The sequence below is a fragment of the Chiloscyllium plagiosum genome, unplaced genomic scaffold (genome assembly GCF_037043375.1).
Source record: "Chiloscyllium plagiosum isolate Xiang-an unplaced genomic scaffold, Cpla_swu_hap1 HiC_scaffold_13, whole genome shotgun sequence".
Taxonomy (NCBI): domain Eukaryota; kingdom Metazoa; phylum Chordata; class Chondrichthyes; order Orectolobiformes; family Hemiscylliidae; genus Chiloscyllium; species Chiloscyllium plagiosum.
In genome coordinates, this window is record NW_028270151.1 from 83,821,588 (window position 1) to 83,842,917 (window position 21,330).

Sequence of the window (21,330 nt, forward strand, 5' to 3'; positions counted from 1 at the left end):
GCCTTAAATAAAACTTACTGGCAGCGAACCTTCTCACTCACCCTTAATTGATTATTTGGACATCGTCAAGATCAGAATAATGCAATACAGTAAACTTCCAGTATTTCAGGTATATAATTTTTGCCTGTTTATCTTGAGTTCTGGTTCATAAGGTGCTGGTTTAAACAAAGTTTGCTGTACTAACTTTTGACTGAATGGTGCATTAAAAGCTGGTATGGGTACCAAAGATGCTGGTTTGATTACACGTTGGAGGATTTCATACCAGCTGACAAGTATGATTTGTTTTACAGGACTGCACTGGTCTTGAACATGTAATTTTTTATTGATGCTTTCATTTTCTATTTTTCTTTATGTCCTAACATAGGAATTTCATATGCTTCTCACAATATTTCTTTACGCTATCTGGGGTGTACCACTGTTTGTCAAACAACTGTCCACTTTTCATCTACAGATCTGAGAGGATATCTTTACTTCTTCATCAGTTTGTAACTGAATAACACTCTGTAACTCCTTCAGTTCAGACTGAGTTATCAAAGATAATTTACTCTAGACCTGTTTCTTGAGCCTCAACTGAAGACATTCTAAACACCTCTTCTAAGTTATCCTCATTCTTAAATAGTTTCAGCTAGCAGAATATCTGATTGTGATTTCACTCTGGCCTCTGCTAATGGACTTTGTTTAGTTATTACTTTGATCACAATGGAAAAATACCCCAAACCTATTCTTGTTCCATCTTTTTAGCCTCAACTGGACTTTTCATGATTATGTACAAAGCTATAACTTTTAATTCTGCCTAATCATCCCCCAGAAGTAAATTAACTCCATCCACAGATAATTTCCGAACTACCCTGACTTCCACTAGTGCAGATAACAAGCCACATTTAGCTGGGAAATACTCTCCAATCATCCCATTGTCCAACACTTTGACTTTTGCTGAATTCTCTGGAGCGAATATTGAATCCTTCTCCAGCAAGTGTTGAGCAGGCCCTATATCTCTTAATACAGTTATGATCTTGGATACTTCCTTGAAGTAAAAGGGATCATCTTCCCTTTAGATAAAAACCATTCCTTAGCTCTCAGCTACTCTGCATACTTCAGCACTCACAGCAGCATCTACCTTCAGTCTTTTGGTTAAGGATAACGTGACAATCTGATTCATGGCATTTACCTTTTGGAGTCCTTTTCAGATCAATTTTAATAAGCTTCATGGGCTCCCCTCACAAATTCCAGCATTCTGAGTGAATGTGTCTCACATTGTCACAATGGAAATACCAAGGCCTCTGATTTTCAGCTCTACTTGCACTACTTTCAATTTTTATCTGAGGAGGAGGAGACCTGTAAGCATTCCCAGTTATCCATTCTTTACCATGGCTACACGCTTTCTTCTCATTTTCCCATGTTATTAATCTTTTGAATTTAAGTGAATCAGATAAAAGGTTTCATTATATGGATCAACTGTCAGCCATTATGATCATCTGTAACCCTTTGGTCATCAAGAAAGGTTTTTATTACAGAGCTATTGAACCTTTTAATTCATATGTGATTTCAGATTCTAATGCTTGTGTCCACATATCAAAACTACTTTGCTGATCTTTTCTGAATTCATAGATTTGCCTGGGCTATTTTCTTAACTTCCAGAATCTGTGCCTTTATGCCTTAAGCACTAACTCAAGCAGCCAGTACAATTTTTATTAGAGCATCATAATCCCAAGAATCCTCTTTTGACAGTCAAGTATAAATTACCTGTGGTTTACCTGTCAACCTTCTCTGTGTACAGTCTGCTTTTGCCCTCTTAATTTGCCTCGCCATTTTTTTCAAATGACAAGAACAATCCTTCAACGTCCTTTTCCCCAAAAGTTGGGTGGGTCCGTGCAACCTTAAAACATTTCCTTCATTTAATGCAAATTACAGGTCAGATTCTCCACAGCGTGCATACTGCTATGTCCTCTTTGTTATGTATCCTTTTAGCTGTTATTTATGTTGTCTCGGTTCCTCACTCACAATTCCAATTCTAGTTTTCTCATTCCCATTGTTTTCAATCTTCTTTCCCTTTCCTTGTCTTTCTCTACTTTTTATTTGTCTTTTTCTTCCCTATGGAATTTCATCGCCAAAGTGTTATTTTCTCATGCTCAAGCTGCTTTTGCCATAACCAAATATCGCAAGATCCAATCTTTCACTACCCTGAGTACTTGAGCGCTGTCTTGAATTTCATCTAAACCCAAGTGCTTTGCTAGTACCATAAATACATCTGCCCTTTCAGCTCTGTCAAGCAATGCTCATCAGTTTACCCTCCAGTTCAATTAACTTGGGTCTTGCAAGTTCCCGTAAGACTCATCATAAAGCAGTTTGGGAAGAATGCCCTGCAGTCAGCATCACAGTGATGCAGCTCTTGTTAAAAATGCAAAACGCTGTCATAGAAAATCTATAAGTTCATTGTATGGTAAGAAACTACTGCTAAGGGCTATTCGAAAAAAATGTATTGTAAAGCACTAGAAATATCAAAGTCAGGAGCAATATAATGAAGTAACATAATTAAGGCAAGGTAAAGAGAGTACAGATAACACAAGGGAAGTAAGTTTAAGGTAAGGTGAGAATTCAGACTTGTACGTTGCATGATCAGCAGTTTGTGGAAAATTTTAGACCCTCTTGACAGTCTAAATTACTACATCTGCAGGAAATGATACTGGTTTGATCAGCTTGAACACCAGGTTTCGAAGCTTAAGCATCAGCTGAAGGCACAGGAGTGACTCCAGGATGGCGTGTTACCTCCTTAGGGCCAGGGTCAAGGATATCATTGAACAGCTCCAGGGCATTTTAAAGGTGGAGGACAAAGAGTCAGCAATTGTAGCTCTCATTCTCAACAACAACATAAGTAGAAAGAGGGATGAAGAACTGTAAGAATTCAGGTAGCAGATTAAAAAGCAGGATCTTAAAGGTCGCAATCTCTGTCAAGTGTAGGTGAGTACAGGAAAAGGTGGATAGAACAGATGAATGAGTGATCAAAGACTTGGTGCAGAAGAGATGGCATTAGGTTTTTTTCTGGGGAAGGTGGGACCTATACAAGTCTGAAAGGTTGCACCTGAACCAGAATGAGACCAACATCCTTGTGGAGAGATTTGCTAGTGTGAATGGTGGGAATTTGGCAGGGGTATGCGATGTGGAGTAGAGGTACAGTAGGGCATGATGCACAGACAAGTATAGAAGAACCATCGAGGGCCTTGAGAGGTCAGTACAAATATAGTTAAGAAAGACAAAAGGGAGCATTGCAAGATGAGATGGCATTTACTTCAATGTAAAGAAACACGCAAGTAAGGCAGATGAATTGACGATCTTGATTAATGCACCGGGATGTCATGACATTGCTATCAAAGGCATGGCTGAGGAAGGGACAGGAATGGCAGCTCAAATATTCTGGGCTAAAGAGGTGGTGATGTCGCAAAATTGATCAAATAATCAATTATCTCGAAATAGTAAGAAAGGATAATAGCTTAGAAGATTTCTCAAATGAGGACATATCAATAGAACTTAAAAATGAAAAGGGTTTTGCTAAGGGTGTACTACAGAGCCCCAAACAGTCACGAGAGACAGATAGCCAAATATGCAGGCAAATCTCAAAGAAGTGTAAATTAACAGGGTAATGAGAGCAGGAAATTTCAACTTCCCCAGGTTAACTGGGACAGACAGTGTGAAAGGCTTAGAGTGGACATAGTTCTTAAAATGTATCCAGGAGAGCATTTTAAGCCAGCATGTCAGTAGTCTTATAAGAGAAGGGTGGCACTAAAATTAATTTTTGGGAATAAAATGGGCAAGTCATACTCGTGGCAGGCTTGCATTCAGTAATAGTGACCATAATTCAGGAAGATTTAAGATAATTATGGATAACGACAAAGATGGACTGCAAATAAAGTTCTGAATTGGGGGGAGGCTGAATTTAATAAGATAAGAGCAGCTATGTGCAGGAAATGCACATCAGAGCAGTGGGAAGCATTCAAAAGGACAAAAGTGAGAGAGTGAAAGCCAACATATTTCCATAAAATCGAAGGGCAGGACCAACATGAGCAGAGAATCCTGGTTGTAAAAGAATGTACAAAATGGGATAGAGAAAAAGAAAGGAAGCTCATGGCAGATACCAAAGCTCAAAACAACAAATGCCCTAGAGCAGTATAGGAAAGTACAGATGCAGCTTGAAAAGAAATTAAGAGACTTGAAGAGAAAAAACTGTCTATTAACATTGAAGAAAATCCAAAGATGCTTTGCAAGTAAACTACAGGCAAAAGAATAATGAGGAAAGGAGCAGGGGCCTTTAGAGATCATAGTGGCAATCTGTGTGGAGGTGAAAGACATATCTGAAATTTTAAACGATTACCTTGTACCTGTACTCACAGAGAAGAATAATGTAGGTCTGGAAATCAGGGAGAGTGATAAACCTGAAAAAAAACTAGCATTGAAACAGAAGTAGTATTGGTGGTTTCAATAGACTTGTAAGTAGATAAACACCCAGAATCAGATGAAGGATATCCAAGACCTGTGGGAGGTAAGCAAGGAGATTGCAGTGGCTCAGACATTAATTTTCAAATCTTCTGAAACACAGGAGAGGTGCTAGAGGATTGGAAGACAGCTGATGTGGCATTATTTTTCAGTTTGGTGGTAGGTCAGTGTCTCAGTATTGGTAAAGAAAGTTTTGGAAAAAGTTCTAAGGGATAGAATTTATCTCCATTTGGAGAGACAAAAATTAATCAGTATGACTTGATTGCAGGAAAACCATTTCAAACAAAGTTGATTGAAATTTTTGAGGTGATGGTTAGGTGTGTGGATGAAGGTAATGCAGTTGTAGTAGACTACATAGACTTCAACAAGATTTTTGACAGGTTATCACATGGAGTCTGGTCAAGTAAGTAACAGCCCTTTGGATCTAGGACAATTAGCAAATTGGCTTAGTGGCAGGAAGCAAGTGTGATGGTAGAATGGCATTTTTACAATTAGAAGCTAAACCCAGTTTCATACAGCAAGCAGCTGGATCCTTTGCTGCTTGTTGTGTATATTCATGTTCATATCATTAATGTAGGAAATATCAGTAAGTTTGAAGATGACACATAAATTGGTGTGGTATATAGTGAAAGCCTTAGACCTCTGGACCATAATGGACAGTCTGGTAAGGCAAATGGACTTTAACCCTGCAAAGTAAGAGGTGTCACATTTTGGAGGACTAACAATGCACACTTTGAATGGTAGGACCCCAGTAATTAGACAATCAGAGGGACTTTGGGGTACATGCCGATAGATCCTTGAAGACAACAGGATTGATACAGAAGGTGGTTAAGAAAGCATACGAGATAGTTGTTTTTATTAGTCAAGGCACTGATAACATTGGTTAAGCCACAGAGGGAGTACTCGGACAGTTCTGATTATCACGCTATAGGAAGGATGCGAATGCAGTAGTCATGTTCCAGAAGAGATTCATCTGGATATTGCTTGGGCTATAGTGATTCAGCTATGGAGAGAGATTAGATAGGCTGAAACTGTTTTCCTTACAGCAGAGAGAGGTGAGAGGTGATTTGTATGAGATGCGCGAAGTTCTGAGGGATTTAGAAAGGGTAGAGGGGAGTCAGTAAGCAGGGGGCACAGTTGTACAGCAAGGAGGGTTAAGAAAAATGCTTTCACCCAGAGAGTTGTGGGCATCATTAACCTGCTGCCGAAAGGGCAGAAATCTTCAAGACGTTTAAGAACTATTTAGATAAGCACTTGCCAAGTACTACAAAATGGGATTAGAATAGATAGAAGTTTGATGACTGGTCAAGATGCAATGGGCTGAAAGGTCTCTTCCCATGCTATAAAAATTCTATGATACCATGACTGCCAAGGAAAACTCTGTCACCTGCAGGAAATCTTTTGCTGCTTCCAGTACTATGACTTAAATGCAGCTCAGAACCCAGTGTTCTCCTTCACATGCATGTATTTCCTAATATCATAGGTAAGCTCTCATACTTGTTTCAAAATAATCCCAGACAAGCCCCTAAACACTGTAACATCTCACTGGGGTAACATGCTGGAAACCAAGCCCCACTATTCTCACAGTCCTCACATAAGTTAATGATTTTAAAAGGCACAGAATTCTCCACTCAGACACAACTGATTACTGTAGCTAAGAAGTATCTCTGAAAGACCCATATAAGGGATTTCTGCACCAACTGGCAGTAACAGCAGAATCAATGAGAATAGAGTTTGTCTGCGAATTGGGAAAATAGATTATTGGCAGAGATGGAATAACACTGACTGGAAAGTCAGTTCAGTAGTCTTTGCTTCCAAATCTGATGCAGAGATGATCCTTCTTCGCCTAACAAAGCCCTTGACATTAAGGTGCCTTTCCCTGTAGTAAAAACTACAGAGTGACTGATTCACTTGAACAATGTCCCTGATTTATTAACTCAAAAGTCACAGCTCACAGCAACTGCTGCAGGAAAGGTAACAGGTTTTCTTGAAGTACAAACTGGGTTTTGTTTTGCAGAGACAAGGCAACTTCAACTGGGGAGAACAATTCACAGCATTTCTGAGTCTGTTATTAGAAAAGCTATCAGTTTCACTTATAAACAACTTCTCAGCTCCTGAATATCAGTACCATGCAGGAACCAACAGTCACAAAGTTCACAACAGGTATCAAATTCCTTGCTGTAAATTATGCAGCTATCATGGTAAATCACTGTTTTAAAAAAACATTTCTCATTGTAGTCTTGTTTTTAAAGGAGACAAAAATAACCCGACATGATCCTTGCAGTGAAGACAAGAGTGGGGATTGCAAGAAGGATGAGCAAACTGACCACGGTAACATGATTCAAGGAGCCATTCAAGTGGAGGAGGAAAATAGGAATGTTGTCCTGGTGGGAACAGTCACTAGGGGGGACAGACTATTCTCTGCAGCTGTGAGCACAAGTCCCAAAGGTTGTTTTGTGTGCCAGGGTTAAGAACATTGCTTCAGAGCTGGAGACGAATTTGGAGTGGGATGGGAGGAACCCAGTTATTATAGCCACATTGGTATTAACAACATTGATAGGATGGGAAAGGAGGTACGGTCGAAAAAATTTGAAAGGTTAGGAGCTAAACTAAAAAGCAGAACCTCCAAAGCAATAATATCTAGATTACTATTCAAGTTATAAACAAACTGGCATAGGGTAAATAATGCCAAAAAGTTAAAGGCACAGCGCAAAGATTGATGTGGGCGGAACGGGTTTAAGCTGCGATCTGTTCATAGGGCAATGACACGAGCACTGAGATAGAAGGAAGCTGTTCCAGTGAAACAGACAGGCATTACCTGAATCATGCTATGACTAGTGCCCTGGACAATTAAATCATTTGGGCCACAGGGAGGGCTTTAATTTAACTGCAGCAGGGTGGGGGTGAATCATCTTCCCTGGCTCACTACCATCCTTTGCCTGCATAACATTCTTTCTCTTTGGACATCACCACCAATCTGCTTACTCCAACCCCATGTCATCAGCACAAATACTGCTCTAGCTACTATCAATTGAAATGATAACTCTACTTTCTCTTCACAGATGCTGACAGACCTGCTGAGTTTCTCCAGTAATTTAATTTGATTTTGTTTCAGATCTTCAGCATCTGCAGCTTTTATTCTTTAAGACCATGTTATGTTTTATTGCAAGGGAAACTGAATGCAACAGTATTGCAGTTATCCTTCACTTATAAAGGGCATTGGCGAGACCAAATCTGCATTATTTTGTACACAGTACTGGTCAGCATACTTACAGAAGGATATGTTGGACACAATTCAGAGAAGGTTTACTAAAAGGCAGGAAAGTTGAGTTGAAATAAGCCATGATCTCATCAAATGGCAGAATGGTCTACTTCTATTCATGCGTTTTGGGTACAACTTGAAATTGTAACCCACATCCATGGGTCCTGTTACTGAGGTCTCAGTTACCCAGGGTTTACGAGGGCCTGACCATATTACAGGGCACATTCCAGATCCAGGGACTGGGGGGGGGGGGGTAAATGCCCTGTTTAAATGAATGGGTTTGCTCCTATCCGCAGTTTCAAGCTTCCACATTAGGTCTTGGAAAGTTTCACCCGGGGGGGGGGGGGGGGGGGGGGCGGCGGCGGAGAAACTACTGTAATTCTGAAGAGGGGACACCAAACATCAAATGGCATCAATGGGCAACAATACATATAAACTCAGGTTACCTTGTTAAAATGATCTAACAACATTGAGCCTAATAAATTTCCCTTTATGCAAAACAGTTATACTCAAAGCTCTAAAGACATGTTTCCTAACATGCTGTCAGTAAGTTTTCTATCTTTTTTCCAATGTTTGATGGCACAATGCTTAAAATTTCTAAACATGGATAAATGCCTATTCGAGCTCTAGCCTGTGACTGTGTTAGATCACCTTAGCTTACCCTTTTTCTTGAGCCAGTACAAGCCAGCTAAGTGTTATACCACAAAACAAAATGAGATTCAGCATAAGTGCAGGTGCTCTGCCTTTCTCAATGTGCTCAACTTTTAAACAAAGTTCATGTGATTTTTTTTTTAAAACACCTGTTTATAAAGTTTGTACCTCATCCACTTATCAACATGTCGAGTAAGCTAAATGTCTCTTAGGTACTAGGTTGGCTGAGGGAGATCAATGGTGGTAGAGGATGCAATATTGAAAGTGGGAGCAAGGCTGGATGAGTTGCTAGGATGAAAATACAAGGCCTAAAAACAGATTCCAGTCTGGACACATTAGAGTTTGTGCACTTTAGACCTAAAAAATAATTAGATCCAACTTTTAGTGGGAAAATGCTGGAAACAGGCATGGTTTAAAGAGACTGAGTGATCCATGTACATAGATCTTCTGTATTTCCCAAACAAGTGCGGAAATTAATCGAAGGCTAATGGAACAGTAAATGTATTTTTTTTTATCTATTTGAGGGATGTGGAAATCACTGGCTGAACCAGCATTTATTGCTCTTAAGTTTTGGTTAGCTGTCTTCCTGAACCGCAGTTCTATCTGCTCTGGGTTGACCCACATGCCATAAGGGAGGGAATTCCAGGATTTTGGCCCAGCAACAATGAAGGAATGTGATATATTTCCAAGAGAGTATGGTATGTGGCTTGCAGGGGAATTGCAAGTGGCGGTATACCTACAAATCTGCTACCCTTTTCCTTCTAGATGGAAGTGGTTGTGGTTTGGAAGGTGCTGTCTGAGGATCTTTGGTGAATTTTTGCAATGCAGTTTGTAAATCGTATATATTGCTGCCACTGAGTATCAGTGGAGCAGGAAGTGGATGCTTGTGGATGTGGTGCCAATCAAGCGGGCTGCATTGTCCTGGATGGTGTCAAGCCTCTTGAGTGTTGTTGGACATGCACCCATCCAGGCAAGTGAGGAGTATTCCATCACATTTCTGACTTATGCCTTGTAGATGGTAGACAGGCTTTGAGGAGTCAGTCCCCACAATATTCCTAGCCTCTGACCGACTCTTGTGGCCGCTGTGTTGAGTCCCGTTGAGTTTCCAGTCATCCTTAGGATGTTATAGTGAGGGGTTCAGTGATGGAAACACGATTGAATGTCAAGGGGCAATGGTTAGATTGTCCCTTATTGATAATAGTGAGATTGTCCCTTATTGATAATGGTCACAGCCTGATATTTGTGTGGCATGAATGTTACTTGCCACTTTCAGCCCAAGGAGAAGTCGAGAACTGCTGATGCTGGAAAGTCAGAGTCAAAACGTGCGGTGCTGGAAAAGCACAGCAGGTCAGGCAGCTTCCGAGGAGCGAGAGAGTTGATGTTTTGGGCATAAGCCCTTCATCAGGCCAACCCTGGATATTCTCCAAATCTTATTGTAGAGTCATACAGCATGAAAACAAGCCCTTCGGTGCAATTCATCCACGCTGACCAAGTTTTCCCAAACTGAATTAGATCCACTTGCCTGCGCTTGACCCATAACCCTCTAAACATATCCTATTCATGTACCTGTCCAAATGTCTTTTAGATGCTGTAACTGTACTTGCATCTACCACTTTCTCTGGCAGTTCATTTGAAATACGAACCACCCTCAGTGTGAAAATGTTGCCCCTCAGGTGCCTTTTAAATCTTTCTCCTCTCACCTTAAAAATTCATCCCCTAGTTTTGGACTCACCCATTTAGGGAAAAGACCCTTGCTTTTCACCTTATCTGTGCCCCTCATGATTTTATAAACCTCTGGATGATCAACTCTAAATCATCTGCGCACTAGTGAAAAAGTCGCAGCCTATCCATATAACTCAAATCCTCCAGTCCTATCAACATCCTGGTAATTTCTTTTTTCTGAACCCTCTCCAATTTAATAATATCCTTCCTACAACAGGGATGGACTCCTTCAGTATCTGAGGAGTCATGTCTGGTGCTGAACATTGCACAATCATCAGTGAACACCCACACTTCTAATCATTGATGAAGCAGATGAAAATGGTTAGGTCTAGGACACTACCCTGAGAAACCCCTGCAGTGTGTCCTGGAGCTGACATGACTGTCCTCCAACAGCCACGACCATCTTACGTGCCAGGTGTGGCTGCAACCAGCAGAGAGTTTGCCCTCCGATACCCATCAATTCCAGCTTTGTTAGGGCACCTTGATACTGCACTCGGCAAAATTCGGTCTTGTTGTCAAAAGTCTGTCAATCTCGTCTCACCTCTTGAATTCAACACTTTTTCCTATTTGAACCAGGGCTGTAGTGAGGTCAGGAGCTGAGTGGTCCTGGCAGAACCCAAACCCGTCACTGAGCAGGTGCTGCTTAATAGCACCGTTGATGACACCTTCCAACACTTTACCAATGAGATTAGAATGAGTGTGCGGTAATTGGTTCAGTTGGATTTGTCCTGCTTTTCATGTACAGAGTTGATGAGCTGACTTCTGAGCTTCGGACGTTCAACACATCAGGGAGAGGGAGAGTCACCTGGATGCTGAGTTTCAGGAGACAGTCAGGCTAACTAACTGGAATTTGGCCTATGTTCAGGGACAGGAGGATGTTACTGTGAGTGAGTATAAACCAGGAAATATTAAGAGGCTTGCGAGAAAAGTATAGTAATAATTTTAGGTGATTTTAACATACACGTAGATCAGAGGGAACAAATTGGCAAGGGTAGCCTGCAGATAGAGTTCATTGAATGTATTAGAGATTGTTTTTTGGAGCAGTATGTTGTGGAACCAACCAGAGAGCAGGCTACTCTGGATCTGGTATTGTGTCACGAGGAGAGCTTAATTGATGACATAATAGTTAAGGATCCTCCAGGGAATAGTGACGATAGTACAATAGAACTCAAAATTCAGTTTGGGAGTGAGAAAGTGGAGTTCCACACTTGTGTTCTGGATTTAAACAGAAGAAATTACAAAGGCATGAGAACAGATTTGACCCAAGTAGATTGGGCAGAAAGGTTAAAAGACAAGACAGTGGATGAGCAGTGACAGTTGTTTAAGGAGCTACTCAATTCCACACAACTAAAATATATCCCACTGAGGAAGAAAGATGGTAAGGGGAGTTAAAAAAAATCCATGGCTAAATGAGAAGGTCAAGGACAATATAAAATCAAAAACTAAGGTTTATCATTTTGCTAATGCCAGTAGCAGGGTGGAAGATTGGAAATTTTGCAAACATAAACAAAGGGATACTAAAAAAGTAATAAAAAGAGCTATGGTAAATTATCATAAAGGATATCAAAATATCAAAAAGGATAGCAAACGTTTCTATAGGTATAAAAAGGAAGAGAGTCGCTGAGGTAAATGTTGGCCCCTTGGAAGATAAAACCGCAACACTGAAATGGCAGAGATGCTCAATCGATACTTTGTCTCAGTTTTCATGGTGGAGGACAATAGTATCGTTCCTATTGGAACGGGCAAGTCAGAGGAACTAGAAAGGGTAGAACTTAGTATATTGTCCCTATTGATGTTGATTGCTTGCAGTAAAATATTAGAATTAAGGGCAGACAAGTCCCCCGGGCTTGATGGCGTACACCCTAGGGTATTAAAGGAAGTACCAATGGAGATAACGGATCCACTGGTTACACTATTCCAAGATTCTTAGGAATGTTCCAATGGATTGGAAAAATGCTAATATAATGTCCTTATTCAAAAGGGGCGGGGGCAATATGTTGGAAATTGAAGGGCAAATCATGCTTGACTAATTTGCTAGAGTTCTTTGAAGATGTAACAAGCAAAGTGGAAAATGGGATCCTGTAAATGCATTATATCTGAACTTCCAGAAGGAGTTTGATAAGATTAGATTAGATTAGATTCCCTACAGTGTGGAGACAGGCCCTTCGGCCCAACCAGTCCACACCAACCCTCCAAAGAGTAATTCACCCCCCTCCAACTAATACAGCTAACACTATGGGCAATTTAGCATGGCCAATTCACTTGACCCGCACATCTTTGGACTGTGGGAGGAAACCCATGCAGACACACAGAGAATGTGCAAACAGTCGCAGACAGTCACCCGAGGTTGGAATCAAGCCTGGGACCCTGGTGCTGTGAGGCAGCAGTGCTAACCATTGAGTCACCGTGCCGCCCTAAAGGTGCCACACAAAAGGTTAATTCACAAGGTTAGATCATGTGGGATTAGGGTTATTTATTAGCTTAGATAGGTGACTGGCTGATGGCCATAAGACACTGTCAGGATAATTTGTTTTGTCTGGATGGCAAAAAGTAACTAGTGGGGTGGCACAGGGTTCTGTCCTTGGGACCCAGCTATTCACAAGTTACACTAATGACTTGGATACAGGGATAGTAGAGTCTATAGCCAAATTTGTGGATGACACAAAAATAGGCAGGAGAGTAAATTGCACTGAGGAAATAAGAGCCTTACCAATGGATATAGATAGTTTAGGAGAGTGGCGGATGAAGTCTAACGTGGATAAGTGTGAGGTCATGCATTTTGGTCAGAAACATGGGGAGAGACTTTGGGGTGCTACGTATAGAAGATCTAGGCATCCTCATTCATCAGACACAGAAAACTAGCACAGATGTACAGCAGATAAGAAAGTGAATGGAACGTTGGCTTTTATAGATAAAGGAATAGAATATAAAAGGTAAGGAAGTATTGTTGCAACTATACAAGGTATTGGTGAGACCGCACCTGGTGTATTCTGCACAGTTCTGGTACTCTTATTTGAGGAAAGATGTAGTGGCATTGGAAGCAGTTCAGAGGAGGTTCAGAGGAGATTGATCCTAGAGACAAGGTATTTGTCGCATGAAGAGAGATTAAACAGTTTAGAACCATATTTTCTGGAATTTAGAAGATTGGGGGGGAATCAAATGAGGTATTCAAGATGATAAAGGGTGTGGATAAAATAGATGTAGAGTGGATCCTTCCTCTTGTGGGGCATTCTAGTACAAGAGGTCATTGCCTTAGGATAAAGGGTAGCAAATTTAAAAGAGTTGAGGAGAAACTACTACTCCCACAGGATTGTGAATCTGTGGAATTCCCTACCCCAAAGTGCGGTGGATGTTGGGACAGTCAGTATATTTAAGGAGGTGTTAGACAGATTTTTAATTGGCAATAAGTTGAAGGGTTATGGGGAGAAGGTAGGAAAATGGGGGTGAAAACACTTCAGCCATGATTGATTGGCAAAGCAGACTCAATGGGCCCAAATTGGAGGAGAAAGTGAGGACTGCAGATGCTGGAGATCAGAGCTGAAAATGTGTTGCTGGTAAAGCGCAGCAGGTCAGGCAGCATCCAAGGAACAGGAGAATCGATGTTTCGGGCATAAGTCCTGAAGAAGGGTTTATGCCCGAAACGTCGATTCTCCTGTTCCTTGGATGCTGCCTGACCTGCTGCGCTTTTCCAGCAACACATTTTCAGCTCTCAATGGGCCAAATGGCCTAATTCTGCTCCTACATCTTATGAACTTATGTACTACAGGACATGCCAGGACAATTTTCCATGTTGTCATGTAGATGCCAATATTGTAACAGCGCTGGAAGAGCGTGGCCAGGAAAGTGGCAAATTCTGGGGCAAAAGTCTTTAGTCTATTGCCAGAATGTTGTCAGGGCCCACTGTCTTTGCAGTATCCAGCATCTCCAACCATTTCTTGGTATCTCATTGAGTGAACACTGGTATCTGTAGTGCTGGGGGCCAATGGAGTTTAAGTATATATGGTGGAGGGCACTCATTGAATAATTAATTGTGCACATCTTTTTTAAAAACAATTGTTTAAAATGAAACACTTCATACATTTTGAAACAGTATGAAGTGATACTGAGGCTGCTTTCTTTGGCCACCTGGTGAAGAGGGGGGAAAGAGGCTAATCGAAGGGTCTGGTTGTCAGGCAAGTCCAGATTCTGGCCAAAGTGGTTCTAAATAGGTCCAGGAAACAGGCAATCGAGGGGATCATTTTTCCTCAGTGCCTGCCCACTTCAGGGCTTAAGTCTGTACCTGAGTGTGTTTGAAGAGAAAGCAAGCAATGTCCATACGTATGCGTGAAATCTACAACAACCTCTGTTCACCCCGCAAGCTGGAGTGCATTAACCACGTCCAAAATAATATTTTAATTTAACTTGATAAATTTCTTTCCATGTCTTGTCATTTGTTACAGCGCTTAGTTAAAGAATAGTTTAAGGAATAGTTAAGGAATTAGTTTTTATTTTAAATTATTTGTTATTCAAAAGCAGTGTGTTAAAAAAATGTACAAAAAGACACTTCCATTGGTTAACTGCTTAAGCAAAGAAGAGAAACACTTATTGATACTGGTGCTGGCATGAAGAGGTAAGAACAATACAAGTTACCCCAACTACAAAAAGGTAGGCAGAGCTGTTTTCAGCAATACTGCTGTTTGTAAACAGTAAGTTTCAAAAACAGTGCCTGGACTTTATTGAAACTTGTTGCATCGATAGAGTATGGTCAATGCAAAAAATTATTTTTTGGCAAAGATACAAATGCAAATTCAGTTGTTTTTAGAAGGATATGTTGATATTGGGAGATAAGGTAAATTGATGTCTGGTTAAAGACTGTGCCACATAGTTGTAGAATGGTAAATTAACATGGCGTGGAAAATGTATATATTGAACTGAGCTCCCTCTTCACTTTTTTGCAATGTCTAATTTTATAAATAAAACTCAATCTAAGAAAACATCGACTTCTGGTTTCCTCCTTCAATTGGTTACAACAAGTTATGAAATGCTGCTTGTTATATCTAAAGGCCTGGATTACAAGGGGCTAGAAGTTATGCTTTAGTTCTACCAGGCCATGATTAAACCAACACATGTGAACAGTTCTCTTCAACAGAAAACTCCACTTTAATCTTGTTGACAGAAACCTCACCTATGACTACCCCAATTTCCACATCTCAATTTATCTTCCCTGAGAAAGATATGATAAAGTTGTTCTTGTTCTCACCCTTCTTCCCAACAGCCTGCACAGTTGATGGTCATCCACCATCACTTTCATCAAGTGTGCTGTCCCAACCAAGCATACCTTTCCTTCCACTTTCAGAATTCTAAAAACCATTCCCTTTGACACCCAAGTTACGTATTCCCATCACCTTATTCCAGTCCTCAAGCACATTCCAAAGCCAGAGCTTTCTGGTGCAATTCCACAACCTACAGCCAAATATACTTTCCAAATGAAACAATGATTTACTTGCTCTTATTTCAATTTAAAATATTTATTTTCTCCATGATATTGCCTCCCTTAGATGGAACAAGCACTTTGCTGAACAAGTTAGCTCAGTCTACAGAGGTATTCTACACTTTCAGTAGTCTTTCATTTTGATTCTGCACCACACTCTTGATACCTCATTTCCTGGTCTCCTGTACTGAAGCTCATCAGAAGCTGAAAGAACAATTATCTTTCAAAGATTTCACAGCCTTTGACTTCAATATCAAGTTCACCATTTTCAGATCACAATCTCTGCTTATTCTTTTGAACATCAGGTACCCTGGTAATGTTTCTATTCATTGCATTAGTATAGTCTTTCAGGCCATCACAGAGATTTTCTTATTTCCCTTCCCTTGTCCCTGCACGTGCTTAAAACTTGTCACAGCCTGTTATCCAATTCTGACAAAAGGGTCAGATATTTCTTTCTCCACAGGCACTGCTCAACATAAACTAGGACTGTATTCCTCAAAATTTACATTGAAACCTTTAATCAGATCACCCTTTAACTGTGGGTAACTGATAGCATAGCTGGAGAAACTGTGGGTCACAGACAAACATTTGGGCGATACCTTTCAGGATTGAAATTAGGAAGTGCGTTTACAAAGTGTGGAACTCTTTAGCAATAGTAAATGATCTGCTGGCTTAAAACTAGAGACTGACAGATTATGTTACCCAAAGGTATTAAACAATAGCAAAGGTGGGCCACATGCTGTCAGGTCACTGATCAGCCACCGAATGGCAAAACAGATTCCAGGAACTAAGTGGTTTCTTTCCATTCCTATTCTTTGCCTTTTTATTCCAAAATGTACTGACTCCCCATTCCCACATTAACGTAGAACAGTTATCCATTTTATATTTCCATAAAATTTACTTTTCAGTGGTCTTTTATAGTCTACCTCAATGTCAGCCAAATTCCCTCCTTTGCCGTCATCAGCAGATTTTGAGATTGCATTCCCGATCACCAGTCCAAATCTTCAATACTGACAACCAAAAATATTAAAAAGAGGACCAGTTTGAATCTAAGTTAAATTACTTCAAACCTTCCCAGTCTAAGCAATAAATATCCATTTTTTATATCATAAGCTCTACAGTCATTAATCTAACTTTCCAATTGTGTTTTACATATTTTGTGCATTGACATCAATCTCATGAAATTGCAATTTCTTGGACAGTTGAATGGGACCCTTTTTTTTGATTTTCTCGCTTAATGTTTTCCTAATCATTTCCGCTTTTGATCAAATGGAACTGGGAAACGAGTGATGATTATGTGTTAATTAAGGGATAATTGGCTAAGAACTGGATGTACCTTTGAGGAGGAAGGTAGGGTTTTGTGATCTGTAAGTTGAAATAAAATGGATAGAAAAGTATATGCCTGGACTCTGCCGAACCAACCTCTTCCAATCCATTCCTCAAGCATACAGAAACATTGCTCCACTTTTCTGCAAGTAAAATGCATTCAGTACATGGAGGATCTGAGATGGTTAACACCACACGGGTTCATTGCACTGCCATGACTTTCTTAAAGAAATGACGACAGCGGTTGCCTGAACTACTACTGTCCAACTCAGATGCTGATGTTGGGTGACTGAAACATCCTGTCCAACAGCATCTCATGTGCAAACACTCAGTGGCTGACCACCATGCTTTTTTGGTCTTTATCAGGTCAGTTCATATACTGCAGGCAGACACACAAACAAAGATGCCAGATGACAGTGCATGAAACTTCTTTCTCAATCGATCAATAAACAGCAAGTGCCCCATATAGCTCAAGTATTGGGCAACTGATATTAAATAAATTAAAATCCATTTAATAGCACACTAAATGAATAAGTGGACTTGGCAAGATAGTGTCGATTCTGTAGAACTGCTGTGAACAGCTCTGCCTAACAGCCAAGGCATACTGGTGTTTTTTGTCATCCCTGCCCAACTTATGTGGTGGAATTATTAGTTTAAAACCTTACAGAACACTTATTTGTTAATATTTGGGAGTGGGAAGGATGCCAAAGGGAAAAGGAGCGAGCAAACAGCAGAAGAGAGGACACTCCCCTGCAGCACCTACCACACCAGAGACTGCAGCAGCAACCTCTCCTGAACCCCCCGGGGACCTGACAGACTCACAGGATGTGGCTGCGGCGAAGGAGAGACTTTCCTTGAAAGTTGGGGCTGCAATTGAGGAGATCCGTGGGGGGATTTGTGTCCAGATCCAACCTATCGCATCCATGCTGCAGAAGCATGAGCAGGAGATACAGGGCCTTGGGGAGAGGCTGGAGGAGGTAGAGGGTCGAACTAAGGCCTCGGAAGCTGCGATGGAGACCTCATCCAGTCAGATCCAGGTGCTGGAGCGAGAGGTGCGGGCCTTGCGAGTACATATCGATGACCTCGAAAATAGAAGTTGGAGGATAAATCTCCGAATTGTTGGGCTCCCTGAAGGTGAGTAGCCAGTCAACTTCTTTGAAAGCTGGCTGCCGAAGCTTTTGGGCCTTCACATCGAGTCCAGCAGGCTTCAGATTGAAAGGGCTTATCGGGTTACTGTGCACAGGTCAGGGCCGATGCAGCACCCCCGCTCAGTCCTAGTGCACTTCCATTCATATAAGGACAAGCAAAAAGTCACAGAAACCTCCAGATCCCTGGGAAAAGATCCGCAGGCACTGCTGTACGACGGGTCAAAAATAATGTTTTTCCAGGATTTCTCTGCAGCTGTAATTCGAAAGAGGAAGTCTTCGATGAAGTTAAAGAGAGGCTGAGGAACCTGGGCATCCAGTACTCCATGACATACCCCGCAGGGCTACATTTCAGCCACGAGGATTCAAATTTATGCAACTGACTTAGCGGATAAAGCTAAAAACTTTCTGGACACTTTAAAATAGACGGACTGGCCTGAAGAATACAGTTAATGTTTGTTCTCTTTTCTATCTTTCTCCATGTTTTCCCTTCCTTTTTTATTCCTTTCTTTCTCCCTAATAATTTCCTTTTTGGAAAGGGGGGGAAAGACTTTAGAATAAGTTGTTCCTTTTTTTTTAAATAACTGGATTTTCTGATGGGAAATTTTGTGGATGTTCTTTGTTGTCTCTCCCCCTTTTGTTTGTTTGTTCTGCTCCTCTTTTAGTCACAGGTAGGGTGACATGAAGCCAGGGATGGTGGAGTGTTCATCCTGACTTTGTCTTTTTTTCTGTTGATTTAAGGATCATCTCCTTGTTTGCTAAGGCTGGCACATTGTCCGGATTTGAAGGATCTGTGAAGGAGGGGATGAGTAGAGTGAGTGCCCTCTATGGGCAGAGGAAGAGTCTTCCATTCAAGGCTTTATAGTTAGTTTTCTTTGTAGTTTTTTGGTAGTAATAGTTGTTTATAGTTATGATAGAGTAGTTTTTGTATATATAGTTTTTTGATTCTATGAGTCTTTATTTACTTATGCTCGGCGCTTTGTAAGCAGGGCTCTCCCTCCGAGGGATTCAAGGGTGTCTGAAAGGGGATATAGCTAAGCGTCTTATTAAATGGTGCACCTGGAACATTAAGGGAAGTCATTTGCCTGTTAAAAAGGAAAAGGTGCTTTCTAGCTTTAAGAGGGAAAGGATTGATATAGTTTTGTTGCAGGAAACCCATCTTGATGGTGGGGAACACCTGAAATTACAACAGGGGGGTTATGACAGGATATTCTTCTCATCCTTTACTACTAAAAGTAGGGGAGTGGCGGTACTTAACCAGAAAAATCTTCCATTCACATTATTAGAACAGGTGAAAGATGAGAAGGGACGGTTTGTGATACTTAAAGCCCTGATACGTGTGGAGGAATATGGTATTTTAAATGTCTACAGTCCTCCGGGGCATTCCCCAAAAAATTTTTGATTAGTGCTTTCGGAACACGGCACATTATTATGGGGGGGATTTTAATTGTTTTTTTGGATCCGACAGTGGACAGGATGTCTTGTGGGCCCCCAACTATTTCTTCGCAGGCGGTTGACTTATGCGAGGAGTTGAGGCTGGTGGATATTTGGAGATGTCTTCACCCTACCGCAGGGACTTCACCTTTTTTTCAAACCCACATAAATGTCACACGAGGATTGAGCTCTTCCTGGCTCCTAGGAGAAAGTGAGGACTGCAGATGCTGGAGATCAGAGCTGAAAATGTGTTGCTGGAAAAGCGCAGTAGGTCAGGCAGCATCCAAGGAGCAGGAGAATCGACATTTCGGGCATGAGCCCTTCTTCAGGATTCCTGAAAAAGGGCTCATGCCCGAAATGTCTATTCTCCTGCTCCTTGGATGCTGCCTGACTTGCTGCGCTTTTCCAGCAACACATTTTCAGCTCTTTCTGGCTCCCTCAGCTCTTCTGGATTCGATTATGTAAAATTGGGAATATAGCTATCTCTGATCACTCGGCAATATATTTGGAGATTAAGGCTAAGAGTGAGTGGCTAGGTTTGCGGCACTGGCGTTTGGACCCTTTTCTCCTTAAGGATTCCAAATTTGTGGAATACTTTTTGAAGGAGTTTAGGAATTCTTGACTATCAACTCAGGCATGGCTAGTAGTCCATCTATGCTATGGGAGACTGCTAAGGCCTTTGCTAGGGGTTTAGCTATTTCCTATTCGGCTAGCCAGAAACGACAGAAGGAGGAACAGCAGCATCTACTTGAGACGTGGTTGAAAGCCGCGGAGGCGGCACATTTTGCATGGCCTTCGGTGACTAAGCTACAGCGGATCACGGCCCTTCGGGCTGCCTTGAATTCAATACTGACACAAACCACAAAGAAAGAACTTGCTTTTGCTTTTAGAATATGGGGATAGGCCAGGGAAGTATTTAGCGTATCTGACTAGGAAAAAGCATGCTCCCCAATCCATTACTGCAACCAGAGACAGCGCTGGAGTCCTTACATACGATGCTAAAAAGATTAGTGAGGCTTTTCGGAGCTTTTACTTTGAATTTAATTGGTCTGAAGGTTGCAAAGACAGGAGGGCTAAAATGGAGACCTTTTTCAAGAACCTGGACCTCCCAGCGGTAACCTCAGAACAGGCCTCTCTCCTTAATGTCCCCTTGAAAGTTCAGGAAATACAGGAGGCAGCTAGGCAACTTCAGAGTGGGAAAGCGCCTGGCCCTGATGGTTTTCCGGATGAGTTTTATAAGGAGTTTATAGGGATTCTGTCAGGGCCGATGTTGGAGATGTACAATCACTCCTATATGCATGAATGTCTGCCACCATCTTTGAGAGAAGCTAATATTTCCTTAATTCTTAAGAAGGGGAATGTTCCTGAGGATTGTGCCTCATACAGGCCCATCTGTCTATTAAGTTCAGATTTCAAGATTCTGTCCAAGATCCTAGTGCTGAGATTGGAAAGGGTGTTGCCCCATATTATTAAAGAGGACCAGACAGGCTTTATAAGGGGCCGTAGGTCCTCTAATAATATTAGAAGGTTGCTGAATGTGGTCCAAGTTTGTCAGCAACGATCGATTCGGGGTTGGTGATTTCCTTAGATGCAGAGAAAGCATTTGACCGGGTGGAATGGCCGTATCTTTTTTATATCTTTGAACAGTTTGGGTTGGGTGGAGTCTTTGCGAGGTGGGGGGAGGTTTTATATCGCCTCCCTCTGGCCACGGTCGTCATCAACTGGGTGAAGTGTGGAAATTTTAGGATTGGTAGGGGTAGTCGGCAAGGCTGCCCCTCTCACTGTTGTTGTTTACATTGGTGATAGAGCCACTGGCAGAGGCCATTCGTCAG

General features: G+C 41.4%; 1 protein-coding gene across 2 annotated transcripts in view; it reads right to left on the reverse strand.

Moving 5' to 3' along the window:
- The window catches only part of ubxn7 (UBX domain protein 7), a 129,092-nt gene that overhangs the window by 90,779 nt on the left and 16,983 nt on the right, over positions 1-21,330 (reverse strand). Inside the window, exon 2 of one of the 2 annotated variants that reach the window (XM_043701776.2) lies at positions 16,520-16,603. The exons of the other annotated variant lie outside the window; for it this stretch is intronic. Coding sequence (XP_043557711.1) covers positions 16,520-16,575 — 56 coding nt within the window. The 5' untranslated portion in view covers positions 16,576-16,603. The remainder of the gene's footprint in view (positions 1-16,519; positions 16,604-21,330) is intronic. 2 annotated transcript variants of the gene reach the window in all.